At 44.6% G+C, this 20,202-nt stretch overlaps 1 protein-coding gene across 2 annotated transcripts in view; it reads right to left on the bottom strand.

Annotated features, from left to right (window-relative positions):
• Nucleotides 1-20,202, bottom strand: part of RSPRY1 (ring finger and SPRY domain containing 1) — a 152,125-nt gene that overhangs the window by 92,334 nt on the left and 39,589 nt on the right. For both annotated transcript variants that reach the window (XR_003857735.1, XM_029608734.1), the window contains exon 3: nt 8,348-8,400. Coding sequence is in view for 1 of the 2 variants with exons in the window: in XM_029608734.1 (XP_029464594.1) it covers nt 8,348-8,400 (53 nt within the window). In the remaining variant the exon portion in view is untranslated. The remainder of the gene's footprint in view (nt 1-8,347; nt 8,401-20,202) is intronic.

A 20,202-nucleotide genomic window follows, 5' to 3' on the forward strand; every position in this document is an offset into this window, starting at 1 on the left:
TATACCAGAGAAAGACAGCGCTGTTAGTAGCAAGGAAACCTCTCTGACGGTAAGGATATATCATACATCATTTTACTTTCAATTTCCATGCTGTCAGGACCAATAATTGTAAGATGGGGTTAAGTATTGCATCATACTGATACAGTAGATCTGGAATTAATTGCAGACACACATGGGAATTGCACCACTATTTTTTTTTTTTTTAACTATATGAGACATGGTCAAAATAGGCCTACTATCCTACTATGATCATCTCTTCTATGTTTTTCCTCATCTTTAGAAGCATTCGGTCAGAGGAATTGGATTGGAGGAAATGCATACATTAACTCCTTGTTCCAAGGAAAAAGGCATCTGACATTAATGCATCTGGTGCTGGTTTTCTTGAGCAGTACAGGGGAAGTCTGATTTCTTGTAGATGCTATTAAGGTCTATCCTTGGATTCCCCACTGATGAAACCACTGTGTTACTGCACTGTGATGAAGAGACCATTTGTATGATTGGAGATGACAATACATCCAAGACATTGTCTTTCCCGGGGAGACAGACTGTAGATAGTTGAATTTTTCTTACATGTGCCCAATTCCATATCTTGATTGTTTCCTTGCAATGCTGAAATGAACCTGTTCCTCCTTGCTTGTTTATGTAAAGCATTGCTACCCGATTGTCTGAATTTGTAGTGCTGTCTGCAATATCCAAGGCTCAAACACCTAAAGTGCTCTGTATATTGCTCTGCGTTTGAATAAACTGATGTGTAGTAAGGCTTCTGCCGCATTTCTTGTGAACAAGTTGGGCTTGCAGAGATCCATCCACGGTGGGTGAAAACAGATCTTTGAATTTATTATTTTTTATATACCGACATTCGATCTCAATCGGGATATCACATCGGTTTACATTCAGGTACTGTAGTTATTTCCCTATCCCCAGAGGGCTTACAATCTAAATTTTTGTACCTGAGGCAATTGAGGGTAAAGTGACTTGCCCAAGGTCACAAGAAGCGACAGCGGGACTCGAACCCTGGTCTCCTGGTTCACTGCTCTAACCACTAGGCTATTCCTCCTCCCTAGATATAGAATAGATTTGTTGGCTTTATCCACCATTTTATTTTCTTTACTAACTGGCAGAATATTTGAACTTCCTTTGCAAGAGGATGAATTAGTTGATTCCAACATAAACTTGAGATACCACAGAGTCTGTCTCATATGTGGATGCACCAGTAGAGTTACCTGCACCATTGAGACCATGTGTGCTAACATCCTCACTGAAGAATTTTTCTCAATATTAGGCAATCATCTAAATAGGGAAAAACCATAAATGATTTTCTTAGATATGCTGTTACTGCTGCTAAGCATTTACTCAAGAGATCTTGGGACTACAATAATAATGCTGACTCTCAGTGTAAGGCTTAGTTATTTTCTGTGTGCATTAGGGATTAGAATGTGAGCGTATGCATCCTTCGAATCTAGAGTTGTTAACCACACTTTATTCTGGATATGGTAAAATGGTATACAGAGAATTCATCATGTATTTTTTTCTTCTGGAGGTATACATTTAAGCTCCTTAGAGCTAGTATAGGACACATCTCTCCTAATTTCTTTGGAATGAAGAAATATTTGGAATAAAACCCCCTTTTTGTGGTGATGGAACAGATTCTATCGCTTGCTTTAACATAAGCTGAAGTTCCTCTTAAGATATCTGTTGCTGTGAATGATGCAAGGGATATAGTGTACTTCTGATAGAATGGACTGGAAATTCAAATGAGACCCTTGGATAATAACATTAGGCAATTGGGTACTAAAAATGATGTGACCACTGGTTTACCAAAAATTGGAGTCTTTCCCCCGAAACACATAGGCAGACTATCAGGAGCGAATGCTGTAAACCGATGGTAATCAAAAACCCACAATGGCTTTTTGAGTAGGTTGCTGGGCAAGTCACTGCTGCACACTCTCTCGGTCTAGCACATGGTTGTTGCTGCTGCTGAACCTGCTGAGATTGCCCTTGTGGAGGCAACTGTGTCTATAGCAAGGGAACAGATTCTATTTTCTCCTTGGATAGTAATACTGTCTTTTGTAAGATGACTGGAACCTTCTCTGAGAGGAATGAGCTGTTTTTGCAAAGTTGTCAATTACTATAGAGCCGAAGAATGCTCTTTTAAGTCCTGAACTGCTTCTTTAACCTCCCTCCCCCGAACAGGCTCTCTCGTGAACAAGGTGCATCTGCTAGTTTATTATATACATCTTCTCCAAATCCAGATTCTCTCAGCCAAGCTAATCTTTATGCTGCAACAGCCACTGCTGATGCAGCCGACACTGCATCAAAACTGTCATAGATAGATCTGGTTAAATGTTTTGAGCATTCTTCAGCATCCATTTTGTCAAGAAAGTCTAACTTTGCAATAGTTTTCTTTATCTTTTCTATAGTGTTACAGATGACCTGCACCATCTGCAGCTGACGAGCTGTAATATTTGATTGTAAGGTACTTGGACTATCTTTTTCCCCAAAAGGAGTCCAAAAGTTTTGAATTTCTGCCCAGTAGAACACTAGAGTAAGACTGATCTTTTCACTCACTTCTTAGCAGATTCTACAACAAAGGTCTCATGTGGCAACAGCACTCTTTCAAACCCTATAGCTTTCTGCATTCTATATTTTACATCTACTGTATACTTTTCACCACCAGTGGGATAGGCATTTTCCAGATTCTAGTACACAGATCTTGTAACGCTTTATGCACAGGAACTTGCCTTTGTTTTGGAGGCTTAATAAGTTTCAGTATTCCCTGATATTCTTCTGGTTTAACAGTTTCCCTAACTGAAAAGGTATCGTTTCAGTCATCCTTTGTATAAAGGCTAGGTATGATAAGTCTTCCATAGTGTTGTCGCTTGTCCCATGGCATCATGGCAATGATGATGGTGGTGACTGAGGGCTCCTTGGTCACCTTGGAGGAGAAAACCCCTGGTGCATATCCTCGGAGTGGCTAGAGTCTATTGCATGCAAAGGCCGTGGGCTAGAAGCACCTTGCAGGGTATCTGATAGAGAATCCACGTGTTTCAGGGATTCTGGGACTCTTCCTCATGGAAGTAAAGATGTCATCCTAGAAAGGAAAGACTGAATGGTACCTTCTTTATCCTCGGCTACTACAGAGGTAAATATAACTTTCACTAACTCCGCTACCTGGCCAAGTGGCTGACATGTCCTGTGATCTGGTGTAGGTGGTGGAATATCCTTTTCAGATACTAGATAAGAGATGCCATACTGGGTCAGACCAAGGGTCCATCAAGCCCAGTATCCTGTTTCCAACGGTGGCCAATCCAAGTCACAAGTACCCAAACATTTGACAGATCACAAGCTACCATTGTTTATTAATTACCGTAATAGCAGTTTATGGATTCCCCCCCCCCCCCCACTAGGAATGTATCCAAACCTTTTTTAAACCCAGTTACACTAACTGCTGTAATCACATCCTCTGGCAATGAATTCCAGAGCTTATCGATGCACTGAGTGAAAAAGAATTTTCTTCAAATTTGTTTTAAAAGAGCTACTTGCTGGGAAAGCCCCTATGGAGACTTCATTAGAGACGGTGTAAAAAGAAAAGAAAAATGATGCAGAAGCCACGACGAACCAAATATACTTGTGGATTAATTTTCTTATACTCTGTCATTGCTCCTACCGCCTCCTAATTTCTAAATTTGATTTTCTTATAATTTAAATGTCGTTAATCATTATGCTGAAATAATGTTTAATCTGAAATTTATTGTTTTCCTTTTGACATTGACTTTTCTGTAAGGAGTTTTCCTGGTAAATAAGTTGTGAAAAAACTTGAAAATAAAGAATTTAAAAAAAAAAAAAGAGCTACTTGCTAACTTCATGGAGTGCCCTGGTCCTTCAATTACCTGAGAGAGTAACTAATCAAGTTACATTAACTTGTTCAAATCCTTTCTTGATTCTGTAGGTATCATATCCCCCCCACAGTCATCTCTTCTCCAAACTGAACAGCCCTAACTTCTTTAGTCTTTCCTCATAGGGCAGCCATTCCACGCCCCTTATTTTGGTCGTCCTTCTCTGCACTCTCTCCTGTGCAGCTAAATCCTTTTTGAGATGTGGTGACCAGAACTGCACACAGTATTCAAGGTGCGGTCTCACCATGGAGCGATAGAGGATGTCGTCATACCTGTTTTATTTTCCATTTCCTTCCTAATAATTCCTAACATTGTGTTTACTTTTTTGATCGCCATAGCACACCGGGCCAATGATTTCAATGTATTATCCACTATGACGCCTAAATCTCTTTTCTGGGTGGTAAACTCCTAACATTGTGTATCTACTGCAAGGGTTATTTTTCCCTAGGTGCATCACTTTGTACTTGTCCACATTAAATTTAATCTACCATTTGGAAGCCCAATCTTTCAGTCTTGCAAGGTCCTCCTGTAATTCATCACAATCTGCTTGAGATTTAACTACTCTGCATAATTTTATTTCATCTGCAAATTTAGTCACCTCATATGTCCTACCCCTTTCACAAATCATTTATAAATATATTGAGAAGCACCGGTCTAAGTACAGATCCCTGAGGCACTCCACTGTGAAAATCAACCTACTCTGTTTCCTGTCTTTTAACCAACTTGCAATCCACAAAAGGGCATCGCCTCCTATACCATGACTTTTTAGTTTTCTTAGAAGCCTCCCTTTCCCAGATTATCTGTTTGAAACCAACACTGGAGGCAAGAGCAGCCAAATCGAATAGTCCTGAGACTGCGGATTCCAACGAGACAGCAGAGAGCACTGGAGATGCATATGCACTCTCACCCACAGCACCACTTCCAGGGTTGCTGCCATCAAACTGAATATCTGTAGATAGGACCACACTGACAGGCATACAGTGTTCACCAAGAGATGCACTTGCAACTTCAGCTTCTGAATTCAAACGTCTGGCAGAAAAACTTTGCCTTGCCTCGTGTCGAACCAAACACCCATATACTGCAACAACTAAGATGGCTGAAGACTGCTTTTGGCTTGTTTCGCCACCCAACCAAGCTCTGCAACAGTGAGCTCACCTTGTGGGTCACTAAGCAGCTCTCTTCCAGAGGCTTGGCTCGAATCAGCCAGTCGTCCAAATACGGGAGTACTAGGATTCCACCTTCTCTGAACTCTGCTGCCACCACCACCACAACTTTGGAAAAAGTTCTGGGAGCAGTGGGCAGACCAAAAGGCAGTGCACAAAACTGATAATGGCACGCCAATACCATGAAACCACAGAATGATTGGAATTATGGAGCTACGCCTCGGACAGATCCAAGGAGGAAAAAATTCTCCCGACTACATGGCTATTATCACCAAGCACAATGTTTGCTTATGAAAATGAGTAACCTGCAACGGTCGACTCCTTTGAGATCCAGGATGGAACGAAAGGAGCCCTCCTTCTTGGTCACAACGAAATAAGTATAATATCAAACTGTATTTTCTTGAGATGTAGGTACTGGAACCATAACCCTCAGACTGAGGAGCTTTGACAGCATAGACTCCACTGCCTGCTTCTTCTGCAGGGAGACACCTTAAACCATACCGAGGAACAGTGTGAAACTCCAGCGCATATCCTTCCCATATTACCTCCAGGACCCACTGATCCGATGTGATCTCGCCCCCGCCTTTGATAAAAGAGAGAGAGACATCTCCCATTCCTGAGTGTAGGGTCAGCAAACCTTCATTGGGAGGCCCAGGAGGATCCACTACCTGAGAGTTCACGCCTCGTTTGGGCTGTCTGGGAGAAAAGGACAGAGACCTGCTGAAAGGCCAAGTCCTCCGAAAGGTCAGCCTTCTGTAAGGACAAAACCCTTATGCCAAAGGGATGAAACAACTGCTTCTTGTCCTCTGGCAACTAAGGAACTGGGGATTTGCCCCACTTACTGGGCAGTTTCTCAAACTTGCTCCCAAACAAGAGCGAGCCTTTAAAAGGCAGTTTTGTAAGCTTAGTTTTGGAGGTCGCATCAGCCGATCAATTTCACAGCCATAACTAATGCCTGGCTGCTATTATCGAGGTACGGACCAAAGCACAGCCCAAATTTGCTAAAAAGGCGGCAGTGGGTTCCATAACTAGAATCATCAACCTCTTGAGACAGAAGCAAACAAGAGCGAGCCACCAGAAAACAATCTGCAAGGTCATTGCCACTACTTCAAATGCTTGCTTAAAGATGACCTCCATCCTCCTATGATGCACATCCTTCAAGGCCACTCCTCCCTCCAAAGGGATAATCATCCACTTAAGAGACAGCACAAAACAAGCGCATCCACTTTCAGAAAACGCAGACGCTCTCTCACAACTGTGTCCAGGGGGTACAGGCTACCAAGGTCAAGACCCCCTTTGAAATTTAGCTCTGACCTAATTCAGTAATCAATCAAATCTTGAATGGCTTCCACAACAGGGGGAAAAACAAGAGGCTTAATGCAAGGAAACCAAAATGGGATTTTTCTTTGGCTCAAACATGGAATCTGCCCCACGTACTCCCAGCATCTTCAACGTCTGGGAAATCAGAGCCGGCAGTTCATCTCTAAGAAACACAGTTACAGTCCCGGAGGAATTCCCCCTTCAGCCAGAGAGTCAGGATCTGCCTCATCGTCAGTGCCATCCGGATTCCTGTCGGGAATACTCACAGCTAACAAACACGTACTTTGGCGCTTAAACGTAGAACCGGAAGAGAGAGAGGCCACTGCCTGAGGATCTGACCTGACAGGATTGGATGGGGCCGAGGACTGTGCCCGAAGAAAGGATTGCAATCCTTGAAAGAATTCTACCCAAGAAAAGGCAGAAGGAGCCATGCCAAAACCAGAAGGTACTTGTGCGGCCCTCACTGAGCCGCCATCCCCTGCTGAGGAACCAGTCAAGGGAATTCTACGGTCAGGCGCCCTCTCCTGACATGTCCTTAACCAGACCATCAACAGGCTGGGAAGAACCAGGCTTAGTAAAATCAGAGGAAGATAATTCTCCCTGAGCCTCTAAGCAAAGCTAACACGTTAGAGGGTACTCCAGACCGAGATACCTGAATGACAGGCAGCACACAGAAAGAAAGGCGCTCAGATTTCTTAGTCATCGGAGCTATTAGTCCGTCAGCTGCTTAACAGGCGACTGAAAAAATTTAGGTGCACAAAAAGTTTAGGTATCCCAAGTCTATGCGCTGCAAAAACCAAGTACATTGTCACCGTGCCAAACCTGGGCGCACAACTTAGAATGTGCGCCCAAAAGAAACTGGGCACATAATTTGAATGCTTGGCTGGACTCATTTGTGTACACCGACAGTCCTATAGAGGGCAGCCGAACGCACAGAAAAGTGCACGAAAACGCCTCTGCGGCCTACTACATGGGGCACAGGAGAAAGCATAAAAGCAGGGCCTAGCCCGCCCAAGCTGCCCAGTTCTCTTAACCGCCACGGGAGTGGGAACAAACATCGGACCAGCCCAGAGGAAACCCTAAAACAGTCCCTCTACTCTGATCTTTTTTTTTTTAAAAGCTTACCTCAGCTCAGCCTTCCTGGTTGAGTATAGAGAAGGTCTCCAGCTGCGCGGGATAGGGCATATCTCGTCACCGCTGTGCTCGGCCGCCTGCACCCGCTACCTTTCAGCTGTCCAAGCAACTAAGTCCACGTCAGCTGAAAAACCAGCTAGTGGACCAAGGCGTTCATCTGAGGGACCACGGAAACACCTCAGGAATTCTCAACTGGAGGAGGGACCATTTGGTATTACCGCAGGATTATGGGGCAATTAATTTTTCTTCTATTTCTCCTTCCAAAATCTAAAGCAAAGCCCAGCAGGGAAATGCACATCCACCATCTGATGGAGGCAGAGAATACTAGCAGGCTGATGTTACTGCAGGAATATATATACTGTGACATCAGTTTGCTCTGTCTCCATGTGCTGGTAGAGGAGCATAACCCTCTGGTCCTGACTCCATCTGTCTATGTGCTAGGAAAAAAACATTTATTTTTTATTTATTTATTTTTAACAGGGTAGCACTAAAAAGTGCTATTTGAGTGGCTGCTGAGGCAGTGAAGCAACTTTATAAAGATAAAGTTTTAAAAATATTTAAATTTAAAAACAGAGAGAAGGGTACATGTCCATGCTCGAACGAAAAAAGACTGAGGGGACTCAAAGGTAATGCCCGAGCAGGAATTCCCATTCATTCTCAGTAAAGCAAAATCTCTATTAGGTATCAGACAGGGGTCACTTTGGTGCTGCTGGATGACATCACCCACGTTAGGGCTAATTCAGCTTGGTTATTGAAGGGGAAAAAAGTAAGCTTTTATGCATTTCCGAACTAGTATTAAATCACATTATAATACTGTAATAAAAGTTTTTATACCTGTCTCCGCCATTTCATGCAGCGTGATCATGGAATAAGGAGGTTCCTGGTCACTAAAACAGAAATACACATTATGAAGATCATTTTAAGTTATTGCCATTAGAAGTCAAGTAAAAATGAAGCACCAGAGTGCTACTCTGGTGCTTAAGTCAACAATACGTTAATTGTAACTAGGGACTTTTGATTTCAATTTTGATATTTTTTTCCTTGGGAATTTAACAGTATTTATTACAGCAAGAACTAACATGATTTTTACCTGGAAAAAAAAAAAAGTTATTTTTCCACTGATTTCTCTCATTTTGCTGTAATAAACACTGATAAATTCCCAGGAAAAATAAAATACAAACTGAAAACAAAGGCCCCTGATTGTAATATACAGTTTTAAGATGGGAAGCTGTGTATAACTATACACATACCTGGTATGTCCCAGAGACTCTGCGATTTCAAAATAAACTCTGGCTTTCCAGAGACCCCTGGGAAATCTCTGAGTGCCAGCCTGTCCCCTCCTATTCTCTGCAGGCTGCCTGGGAGATGAGGCCTGGAGCAGGAAACAGAGCTGTTCTCTGCAGCAGGGGCAGAGCAGGAACTGAATCTTTAGGAGGCCCCAAGGCTAACACAGGTGAGCACTGTGGCCAGCCCTGCCCCATCCTATGTGAATCTTCATGGCAATGGCTATAAACACTCGCTCTCCTGTCTCTTCACCTTCTCCCTGGTCTTTCTCTGCTGTCTCTCACTCTCCCTTTGTGGTTCAGGCAACTATATTTTACATGTTTTACTCACTGTATAGCAACTGGAGAGATTATGTAAACTGGCTTCCACACAGTCCAGGAATTCCTGAACTTTGAAGGAGCTGAGAAGAGGGGGCATAATTAGTTACCTACCAAAGACTTTATGGCCTCAAACTTTTACATGACTAGCCCAAGTGCTATGATGTTTCCCATTCAAGTTGGCCCCCTTAATTGGCACAGGAGATGATGGACTGGCAGGGATTCCAATGCCTCCAGACCCTCTAATTGCTGCACCTTTAAGGAGCTGACTCAGATTAGACATAACCCTGCTACTAGTGATGGGCGAGAGAGAGAGAGGGGGAGAGGGAGAAAGCCATCACTTTTGACGCAACGTCATCAACCTAAGAGCATAAGACATACCATGCTGGGTCATCCCGTCCATCCAGCTCAGCCTCTCTAGGCCTCACATCAGAATCAATTTGATCATTTGTTTAAAAAAAAAAAAAAAAAAAAAAAAATTATAACTGCATCTCTAATCCCTACTGAGGTCATTAGCACCAAAATCCAGATCCTTCTACCAAGGGTCTTTGTTCAGTTATTGTGCAGTTATTGTGCAATTAATTGATTTATTCTTTGATCTTCAGGACCTGCCTTATCAACAGAATAACCATTAGCTTTTAATCTAAGCCCACCAAAAAAACAGAAATTTATGCCTATGATTATTTAAGTTTCATTCTCTTGTTTTCCTACCTTCCTAAAACTGCTTCATTCACTTATGGGACAATTCTCAAATTCAACCTGGTTTATAAGTTAAGCTTCATGTGAACAGCAGAAAACCAACCAACATTTATTTTTTTTTATTGAAAAGTTTTTTTCTGCCCACGTTATTTGACAGCCCACCTGTTTGATTGTTCCACTTGTGGATGCATTAATTCTTTAGCCCATGCATTACTCATAACCAGGCACATAAACATTGGTCCCTGATACCTGTTTATCCCAAATTAACACATCATTTATTCTTAGTTATTCTCTACATGTTTCACGTATCATAACGAGTTACTGTTGTCTTTACATATATATTTTATACTATTCTATTTATTATTTATTTTATTTCAAGTTAGTTATTTACACCATTATCTATTTTATTACATGTTATTTACTATATATAGATTCTCGTCATTTGATGAGTCACTGTTTATTTAATATTTATTCTCATGTTCTGAAACTCCGTTTATTGTAACGCCTCACCGCGATTGTTTTGTTTTATGTAAACCGACCTGATTTGATATTTGTATCGAGAACGTCGGTATATAAAAATGCTAAATAAATAAATAAATATATTAATACAAGACACAAAACTGGAACATATAACCCTGGAAACAGAAACAGACCAAATGAATACAGAATGTACAGCTAAGTGCAAGAGAAGAGTATATTGAAGAAAGCAGAGTTGCTTACCTGTAACAGGTGTTCTCCCAGGACAGCAGGATGTTAGTCCTCACAGATGGGTGCACGGACGGATTGGCCTATTGGGGGATCGAGCATCCCCTGGTGGGCCGATGGCTCCAGTCACGTGGTCTGCCGTGAACGGCCGTGACAGAGCCGCGCTCGCCATCCATGTGACGTGTCCTGGGCCAGCCTGGGCGGCGAATACCTGGGCCGGTCCGACATTGTGAGTCCGCCACTGGATGGGTGACATCATCAGATGGAGCCCTGTCACGGAATACTTTTGTCAAAGTTTCTGGAACTTTGACTGGCACACTGAGCATGCCCAGAATGTCACTAACACTGTGCCCACACATGATCCCCCTTCAGTCTCGTTTGTAGCAAAAAGTACGAGTGAAAAATAAAATGGTATTGAATCCAACTCTGCAGGGTGGCGGGCAGGTTTTGTAAAGACTAACATCCTTCTGTCCTGGGAGAACACATGTTACAGGTAAGCAACTCTGCTTTCTCCCAGGACAAGCAGGAAGGTATACGTCACAGATGGGTGAATAGCAAGTTACAGGTTGACTCAGAACAAGCAGGCCAACCAGCACACATGTGCAATAGACACAACAACTATGATGCTGTTGGCAATGATGAGGCAGCCTGAAATTCACAGCGGGTCGAGGTAGAACGAGTTGGGTTTTTACACTGGGAATAAGTTCCATAGGACAGACTGGCCAAAGACGGAGTCTTATCGTGCAGCCTTGTCAAGACAATAGTGGGCTACGAAGTTATGAAGAGAGCTCCACGTCGCAGCCCTGCAGATGTTGGCAATCGATACTGAACGGTAGTATGCTACCGACATTGCCATGGCCCTGACTGAGTGCGCCTTCACTCGTCCCTCAAGTGGAAGGCCTGCTTGCTGGTAGCAGAATGCAATGTAGTCTGCCAACCAGTTGGAGAGAGTCTGCTTGCCCACCAGAACTCAAAGCTTGTTTTTGTCAAAAGAAATAGAGTTGGGTGGACTTTCTATGGACTGCAGTGCAGTCTAAGTAAAATGCAAGAGCACGTTTACAGTCCAAGGTGTACAGAATTCGCTCACCCAGGTGAGTGTGAGGCCTTGAAAAGAAAGTGGGCAAGACAATAAATGGTTTAAGTGGAAATCAGTTATCACCTTAGGAAGGAATTTAGGGCGAGTGCGGAGAACCACCCAATCATGGAGGAACCTTAAATAGGGGAGTAGGTTACAAGGACCTGCAACTCACTGACCCTGCGAGATGCGATAGCTACCAGGAAAATTACTTTCCATGTAAGATATGAGTTCGCAAGAGTGCAAGGGCTCAAAAGGAGGATGCATGAGCCGTGCAAGTACCACGTTGAGGTCCCATGCCACAACCGGTGGTCATAGAGGAGGCTTAAGCTGTAGTAAGCCTCTCATGAAGCGACCCACAAGTGGGTTGAGACATTATCGGGGCGTCCCCTATTCCTTGATGGTAAGCAGAGATGGCACTGAGGTGTACTCATATGGAGGAAGATTCCGAGAGGTTTCAGAGATAGTCTAAGTTTTGGTGTGGGCAAGAAAAGGAATCTAAGCCTTTCTGTGTGTACCACAAGGTTAACCTCTTCCATTTAGAGCAGTAAGACTTCCACGTGGAAGGCTTTCGTGAAGCTACAAGGACTTGAGTAATGTTACTAGAAAGGTTGAGGGGTTGTAGCATCAACCTTTCAACATCCAGGCTGTCAGGGACAGGATCTGGAGGTTCGGGTGGTGCAACTTGCCGTGATTCTGAGTAATGAGTTTGGCGCGTTGCCCAGTCAAACGGGTTCCTGGGCAGAGAAATCGAGAAGAATGGGAAACCAGACTTGGCGTGGCCACTAAGGGGCTATGAGTATCCTTGAGCCTCAGTCCTGTTGTAGTTTCACGAGAATCTTGCTTATTAGCAGGATCGGAGGGAACGCGTATAGGATACCTGTGGTCCAGGGGTGAGCGAAGGCGTCCAAGGCTGGAGTTATCCGGTCTTTGTGTAGTGAGCAGAACCGGTCCACTTTGCAGTTCTGTTTGGATGCAAAGAGGTTGATGTCCGGCTGACCCCACCGGCGGAATATTCTGCTCGCTACAAAGGGATCCAATGACCAATCGTTATGCTGGAATGTCCGGCTGAGGCGGTCCGCTACCACATTCTGCGTGTCTGCTAGGTAAGTGGCGCGCAGTAGTATTGAGTGCGACAGGGTCCAGGCCCAAATCTGCGCTGCCTCTTGACAGGTAAGAGCCCATGCTCCCCTGTTTGTTTAGGTAACACATTGCTACTTGGTTGTCTGTTTGAATCAAGACAACCTTGTTGGACAGGCAGTCCCAGAATGCATAAAGGGTGTACCGCATCGCTTGAAGCTCTAGGAAGTTGATCTGACAGGTTGCTTCGGCTTTTGTCCAAACCACTTGGGTTTGTAAGCCTTCGACATGGGCTCCCCAACCTAGGTTGTGTCCGTGGTTAAGGTCACCTGATTGCTGGAAAGTGAAGATTTAGGTTATTTGTTAATTGCTGCTTTAAGAAAACTACCTCATGTTAACAAGTAACTGGAATAAAAAGGCCTGAAGAGAGAAAAATGTAATTGTTAGCTCAAGGCTGAGAACGGTATGGGAGTGCAGAGCAAATGTGAGTTAAGGAAGGTGCCAAGAAAGTTAAAACAAGAAACAAAGTATTGGTTAAGCAGAATGTGTGATGTCTGAGAGGCGCATGAAGGAAAAGTACCAGCAAACGTAGGGGATGAGCGAGGGGAGGGGTAAGCATATGAGAGCCATGTTTAACAGGGTATAAAAGTCTAATGCAAATTTAAAATGATGAGCAAACGGCATGGCTCGGGATACAGTATATTCTGTAATCGGCTATGTTTACTCCCATAAGGAAACACAATCTGATTCCTTATCGTTTCTGCTATCTTGATTTTTGTATGCATGCATGAAATGAACAAATCCTGCCAGCTCTTATAAGATCTCTAAGCTACTTAATAAATGTTATGTTTTGAAACAAAGTCTGTTTCATCACTATCTCTGGGAAGTAATCCAGGCAGGGTAAGCTTCAAGGTTTTTAACATTTTGGTAGCAGAGGATGATTTGAACAAGCCTCAGGTAATGAACAAAGGGAAGACCTGTTTGCAGGTTGGCCTTGTGCATCCACAAAGCAAGGGATAAATGAAGCTGATTGGTGATGGACAAGGGACGAGAGTGGTTTGGTTCCATTGACATCTTAGGGTCCATTGTGTCACTCTCATGGCTAAGCGTGCCGTTGGCGTGACTTGGACTGTAGATGCCATATGGCTGAGCAACGTGCGTAATTGGCGACCTGAGGCCATGTGCCGACGACGTATCGAACTGGCAAGGCTGGACAGCGTAGTTGCGCATTCTTTGGGTAGGAAACCTCTGGCCACTCTGGTGTCCAGGTCTGCTCCTATAAAGGAGAGATGGTGAGACTGTTAAGTGGGATTTCGGGTAGTTTATCAGAAATCCCAATGAGTGTAGAAGTCGTATGGTGAGACTGAAGGAGTGGAGGGCTCCTTACCTGGACTGACTTTTTATGAGCCAGTCTTCTAGATACAGAAAGACATGGACGCCCTTGCAGCATAACTATGCAGCCATGACTGCCAGGCATTTCGTGTACACTTGGGGCGCTGAGACCAGGCCGAATGGTAGTACCTTGTATTGATAATGCCTGTGTCCCACTACAAATCGCAGGTATTTGCAATGAGAAGGGAAGATTGAAATATGGGCATAAGCATTTGAAGATCTAGAGAGCAGACCCAATCCCCTTGCTGTAGGATTGGGTCTGCTCTCTAGATCTTCAAAATGCTTACGCATTCTGAACCGTTCTTTGTGAAGAAACCTGTTTAAGGCACGAAGGTCTAGGATAGGTAGGAGGTCGCCGGTCTTTTTGGGGATCAGAAAACCTGTTGAGTCAAGGGAACTGGTTCTACGGCCCTGGCAAGCAGAAGGGTTAAGAGCTGACTCGAGAAGTGCTGTGTGATAGTCCTGGCTCTACACTGGAATGGGTGGGGAGTCTGGGGGTACAGCTGAAAAATTTAGACGGTAACTGTGGGTTATGATGAACAGTACCCATTGGTCCGTGGTAATTGGGCACCAATTGGTTGCAAAATGGCAGAGGCGGCCTCCCACTGGTGAACCAGTTTGTGGGATCGGGGGTGGGGATGGCTACTGCTCTCTGGAAAGCTTGTAGAGCTGGCTGCGCTCTAGGAGTTCTCGATTGACGTGCGTGTCCTCTCTCAGGGGCCTGAGCTGTTCGAGCATGGGACGCAGGAGGGTAATACCTATGTGGTCTGCAGAATTGCTTCCTGGTGTCCCGATGTGTGCCCCTGCGGGCTACGGAGGGGGTATCTGAGGTGATAGTTGACAGCTGACACATGGTCTCATGATGGTCTTTTAACTGGGCCATTGCATCCAGGATCTTGTCCCCGAAACAGGTTTTTTTCCTGTACAGGGGAGATCTGCTAGTTTGTCCTGCACCTTCAGGCGTAGGTCTGAGGCCTTGAGCCAGGCCCAGCGTCTAGCACTGATGCCCACTGCCGAGACTCTGGATACTGTTTCAAAAGAGTCGTAAGCAGCTCTGACCTAGTGTTTACCTGCTTCCAATCCTTTTTGCAGGATGGAGGGCAAGGTCTCTTGATGTTGCTGTGGTAGGTTCTCTGCGAATTCCTGGACTTGTTTCCAGAGATTCCTATTATACTGGGTCATGTATAATTGGTATGCTGCTATGCGCGCTATTAACATGGACCCTTGAAAGGCTCTGCGCCCCAATGCATCCAACGCCTTCTGTTTCATGCCAGGAGGAGCAGAGGAGTGCAGATGGGATCTTTTAGCCTTCTTTTGGGTTGATTCCACCACTACTAAATGGTGGGGCAATTGGCTTTTTTGAAAACCTGGGGCTTGTTGGACCACGTACATAGCATTTGTCTTTCTGTTGACTGGAGGTACAGTATCCAGATGGTCCCACAGGCGGTGCAAGAGGTCAAGTAGAACTTCGTGCACTGGTATCGCCATTACCTCTTTTGGAGCATCTACGAATTTTAAGGCCTCCAAACATTTTGTGGAGAGCGTCTTCCTCAGTTACTAGTGGAAATGGGATGGTTTGACATCTCTGACAAAGCTGGCAAAGGAGAAGTCTTCTGGAGGAGAACGATGCCTTTCTTCCAGGGGTAAAGGCTCTGACAGCAATTCATCGGAAGCTTGTGAGGAACGGTCAGAGGATGCAGCCTCCCAGGGATCATAGGGAGTTTCTCCTTCTCCTGCTGGGCTTCCTGAGGGAGGAAGGATGCCAGAGCCAAGAAGGTGGGAAGGTATCGATGGATGTCAAGGTGGCATCAATGGAGGCGGCATCGGCATCGAAGGAGGCGGTGCTGGCACCGAGGTAGATGAGGTCCTGATGGCCCTGGAACAGGTTTCCGCATCGGTGGGTCCCATGCAGGGATCGGGCCGGAAGTTGCTTCCTCCTCCGAAGAAGAATCCGGAATGAGAAAATCGGGGAGGCCTCAATGGTCGACTCGGTGCCAACGTGTTCGATGGCACGGGTTGAGTCGGCAAGGCACCGATAAGGGTGTCCAAATGCTCAAGGGCGGTGCAAACATCGAGAGCGCTGGTGGCGACTGGAAGCCCCAAAGGACATTCAGCACTGCCTGTTGGACCAATCTGTCCAATTCCTCCCTGAAGGCTAGTGTGGACAACACTGCGCCTGGGGGTAGGAAGCAGGCTAGGCGTTACTGGAGAATTCACAGGAGTCTGTGGAGGCTCAGTATCTGGCACAGATATCTGTGGGGAACGCCTCGGGGTCCTGGGTCCAGAGAAGGATGGGGGCTCCTCTCCCTGGGCCCTCTTTGCAGATGGCTCGGTGGAAGTTGATGCTGCTGCGGTAATCTATGGTGGCACTGGGTGGGGATGCACATCTGTGCCAGTGGCGATGTTTCCCATAGTGCTCAGTCAGGTCCTTCTCCGGCAGAGGACGATGAAGCCGATGTCTTTGAATGAGTTTGTGATGGACAGTCACCCGCTCCATGGTGTTCCTGGAAAGGTGTCTCTGAAGTAGATGGACCCTCTCCGGTTGGTGCACCCTGTACTGGAGTCGATGGAGCAGAGCGTTTGGAAGCAAACAAATGCTCCATCTTTTCCAATTGAGTGTGCTGACCTTTGGGGGTCATTTGTGCGCAACTGGGGCAGCGGACGGACATCATGCGAAGGCCCTAGGCACAAAAACACAAACACTGTGCGGGTCTGTTATGGACATAGTCCTCGGACACGTGGGGCATTTCCTAAATCTGGTCGCCATGCCGAAAAAAAGTGGCATGCTATCGCTGACCGTCGGGCACCGAGAGGTATGCCGCTGGGATCAGACCGCAAATTGCGGGGAATACACTTAACTGAGCATCAGTGGGAACGAAGCGCGATAGGGGACCCTGGTGAGGGTGAAATAATGAAGATGGACTTCGAATTTTTTTCCCGTGAGGAGAAGTGTGAGGAAAATTCCTCACAGAGCTCCTAAACCGCGAAGCAACTGCTGCGCGGAAAAAAAAAAAAAAAGAGACTGAAGGGGGGACCCCGTGTGGCCACAGGGTTAGTGGCATGCTGGGCATGCTCAGTGTGTCACTCAAAGTTCTAGAAACTTTGACAAAAATATTCCGTGACAGGGCTTCATCTGATGTCACCCATCTGTGAGGTCTACCATCCTGCTTGTCCTGGGAGAAAAAAGGTTACAAGTTATTCTAATGCATATCCATAGTCAGCCACTGTGCGGCTTGACCAGTTAGCTGGATAAATCTATTCAGCTAACTTAGCCTGTATATTCAGCAGGGTTGCACTGCTGAATATAACCATCTATCCTAACGTTAACTGGATAAGTCTATCTGGCTAACTTTAGGACAGGTCTAAGGGACAACCAGACAAGTTATCTGGTTAACTGAGTAGTGGTATAGCTAGTTCAGCTCCTCATAGTTAGGCCCTTGCCCTGGCCTCCATTCACCTTCCCTCTCCCTCCAATTCCCTGGCATCATGTTCACCTCCTTTCCCTAACCCCTGACATCATCATCCTCCCTTTCTTCTCCTCCCCCCACTACCTGGCATTATAACCTTCCCTTTCCTCTCCCCTGGCAGCATCACCTTTTCTTCCCTTCCCCCTGGCATCATTACTTTCTCTGTCCCACCCTGTAGCATCATCACCCTTCCTTTCCTACCCCAACCCCATCACTTTTTCTCTCTTTTGCTCTCCCTTCACTTTCTGGCATCATCCTCATCTTCTCAACCCTCTCTTCTGGCTTCATCACCTTCTCTTCTCTTCCTTTCCCTCTCATTCCACTCCAGTCTCATCACATGCCTTCTCCTTCACCCCCTGGCATCATCAATTTTCCTCTCACCCCCCCATTCCCTTCCCCCCCATCTTGCAAACACCTGGCGTTATCACCTTCTCTTCCCTCTTCACTTAGTGGCACATTCAGCCGTACCTGCTCTGTCTCCTATGTCCTGGAACCAGCAGTCTGCGAGAAGTGCTCAGCTAGTACTCCTGCTTCCTTCTCTGCAATTGGAGCTGCACAGGGCGAGCAGGTCTCAAGACTACAAGGCCCTGTGCAGTTTCAACTGTAAGGAGAACCAAGGAAAGAAAATGAAGACTGCTTCCTGTCAGGTTTTTTTTTCACAGAACATCTGCATTGCAGCCACAGCATACCAGCTGGGAAACGCTGCATTATTCAACCAAGGATTTACATCTCACATGCCCTTGGGCGCAGTATCTACAGTGCCTCCCCCCTCCCCTCTGCTGGTGGGAAGAGGGGAAGCAGATCTTGCCAATGTTGTTAAAGCTCAAGTCCCCACAAATTACCATGAATTCATTTTTAATATTGTCTGTTTATTTACAGTATATTTTTAAATAAGCTCACCTACCCAATTTTAACCCATAGTGCTCTGTTCTGTACAGGAGCCCCTAGGGACATGCCTACTGTGGCTAATGGGTAATCCAGTGACGAATCTACCTAGAAGTTGTCCAACTAGTCTCTCTTTAAATCTGAAGCGATCTTATACGTTAAAAGCAGTTCCATGATCTTCTGGCACCTATTGTCACCCTGTCAGAATTTCTAACATTTCTCTGAAAACTATTTTTCTTTGTTGCAAACCAGTACTGCAAGGGGTAATAATGAGCTCAAATACTGACTATGAAAATGTGCTAACTTGCTGGAGAGTTGACAAGATTGTCCCTATAAGGGGTAGGGATGATGGAATGTTCTAAGTGCAAGTAGAACGTCAGGAAGTGTTTGTGAATTAGCCTGATAGGGATGGTGTGAAAATAGGAGAAGGAACCCTTGCCTTGTACATCAGCATCTATGAGTGGGATTCACAATGCATAATCAGGTTAAAAAAAATGAAGCTACAGTCTTTAGCCTCCTTTCAAGAGCTGTGGCTGCAAGGAGCTATGATTTGAAAGAGCCCAAGGCACTAGAGCTTCAGACACAGTCATAAATGGGAGTGGAACCGAAGCAGGTTCTGACTGGGCTGGAAGCTCAGGCATGGAGGAATGTGAGCCACCATCACACCCTCAAAAAGGAAAGCAGCTACTAACAGGAAGATTGTCAGATTCAAGATGCCAAAGGATGGAGGGAAATTACCAAAGACCATAGTTGACAGGAATTTACAGATGTTTCCGCTTTAAAACAAAAAATTATTAAAAACGGGGTCATAGTCACAGCAAATTGAATAATATTTCAACCAAACTACCCTGGCACAAAACTTGATTAGTCTTAAGAAAATAGGCTAAGTGGGTATGAATGAGTATGCGTGAAATTGTGTATACTGGGTACGAATAAGAAAAACAAGGACAGACAAACAAGTGTATTACTGTGTTGTATATTTTTTACTTCAGTTGATATATGTATAGTGAATATAACTGTTGAATAAAATTAATTAAAAAAAAAAAGAAGAATAGGCTAATTTGGGTAATAGAAAATATTTGCTGACCTTTAAAAAATGTTTTCTGAAGATGGGGAAAATCAGTCACACAAAAAAGTGAAATCACTGTTGCTGTTTACTGACTTTTTCCAGAGCTTTCTAGGAAATGTTAGCTTATGGAATGGAAAACTGATCAACTTTTGTAGCTTCTAACAGTTTTCCATAGAATGCAATGGGGAATGTTTGAGAAATTCAGTGCTCTAAAAATACCTATCCAGCATTTCCGATTTTCAGAAATGACTGAAATAATCACTGTTGCTTCCTGTATGCCAAATTTGATGAATGTGTGTCTCTTTTTTGATAAAGGGATTGTGCCTACAGATAGGTTTTGGATTGAATTTTATTCAAGGAAGGAGGTATATAAATGTAACATAACCGACATTGATCCCTTTTATATATTTCCAACATTGTGTATGTTGGAAAGCATAAAGAGGGATAAACGCCGCTAATGGTTGGCAACTTATGGATTTGAACTCCATTTTGTGCTTGTGTATATATTAGGGATGTGCAGAGGCAATATTTTTGTTCTGGTTCATATGTTACCAGCATTTATTTCATTAGTGTTAAACAAAATACAGTTTTTGTTTCAATAGTTTTTTCATTTCTTATTAAAAATCCAGGGGGGGAAGCAATGCAGCCTATTTTGAGCTTCAAAATTGAAGATTTCTAGTCAATTCTATTGTAACTTGAGGGTAGACTACATCAGA

The sequence above is a fragment of the Rhinatrema bivittatum genome, chromosome 7, assembly GCF_901001135.1.
Source record: "Rhinatrema bivittatum chromosome 7, aRhiBiv1.1, whole genome shotgun sequence".
In the NCBI taxonomy this organism is placed as follows: Eukaryota; Metazoa; Chordata; class Amphibia; order Gymnophiona; family Rhinatrematidae; genus Rhinatrema; species Rhinatrema bivittatum.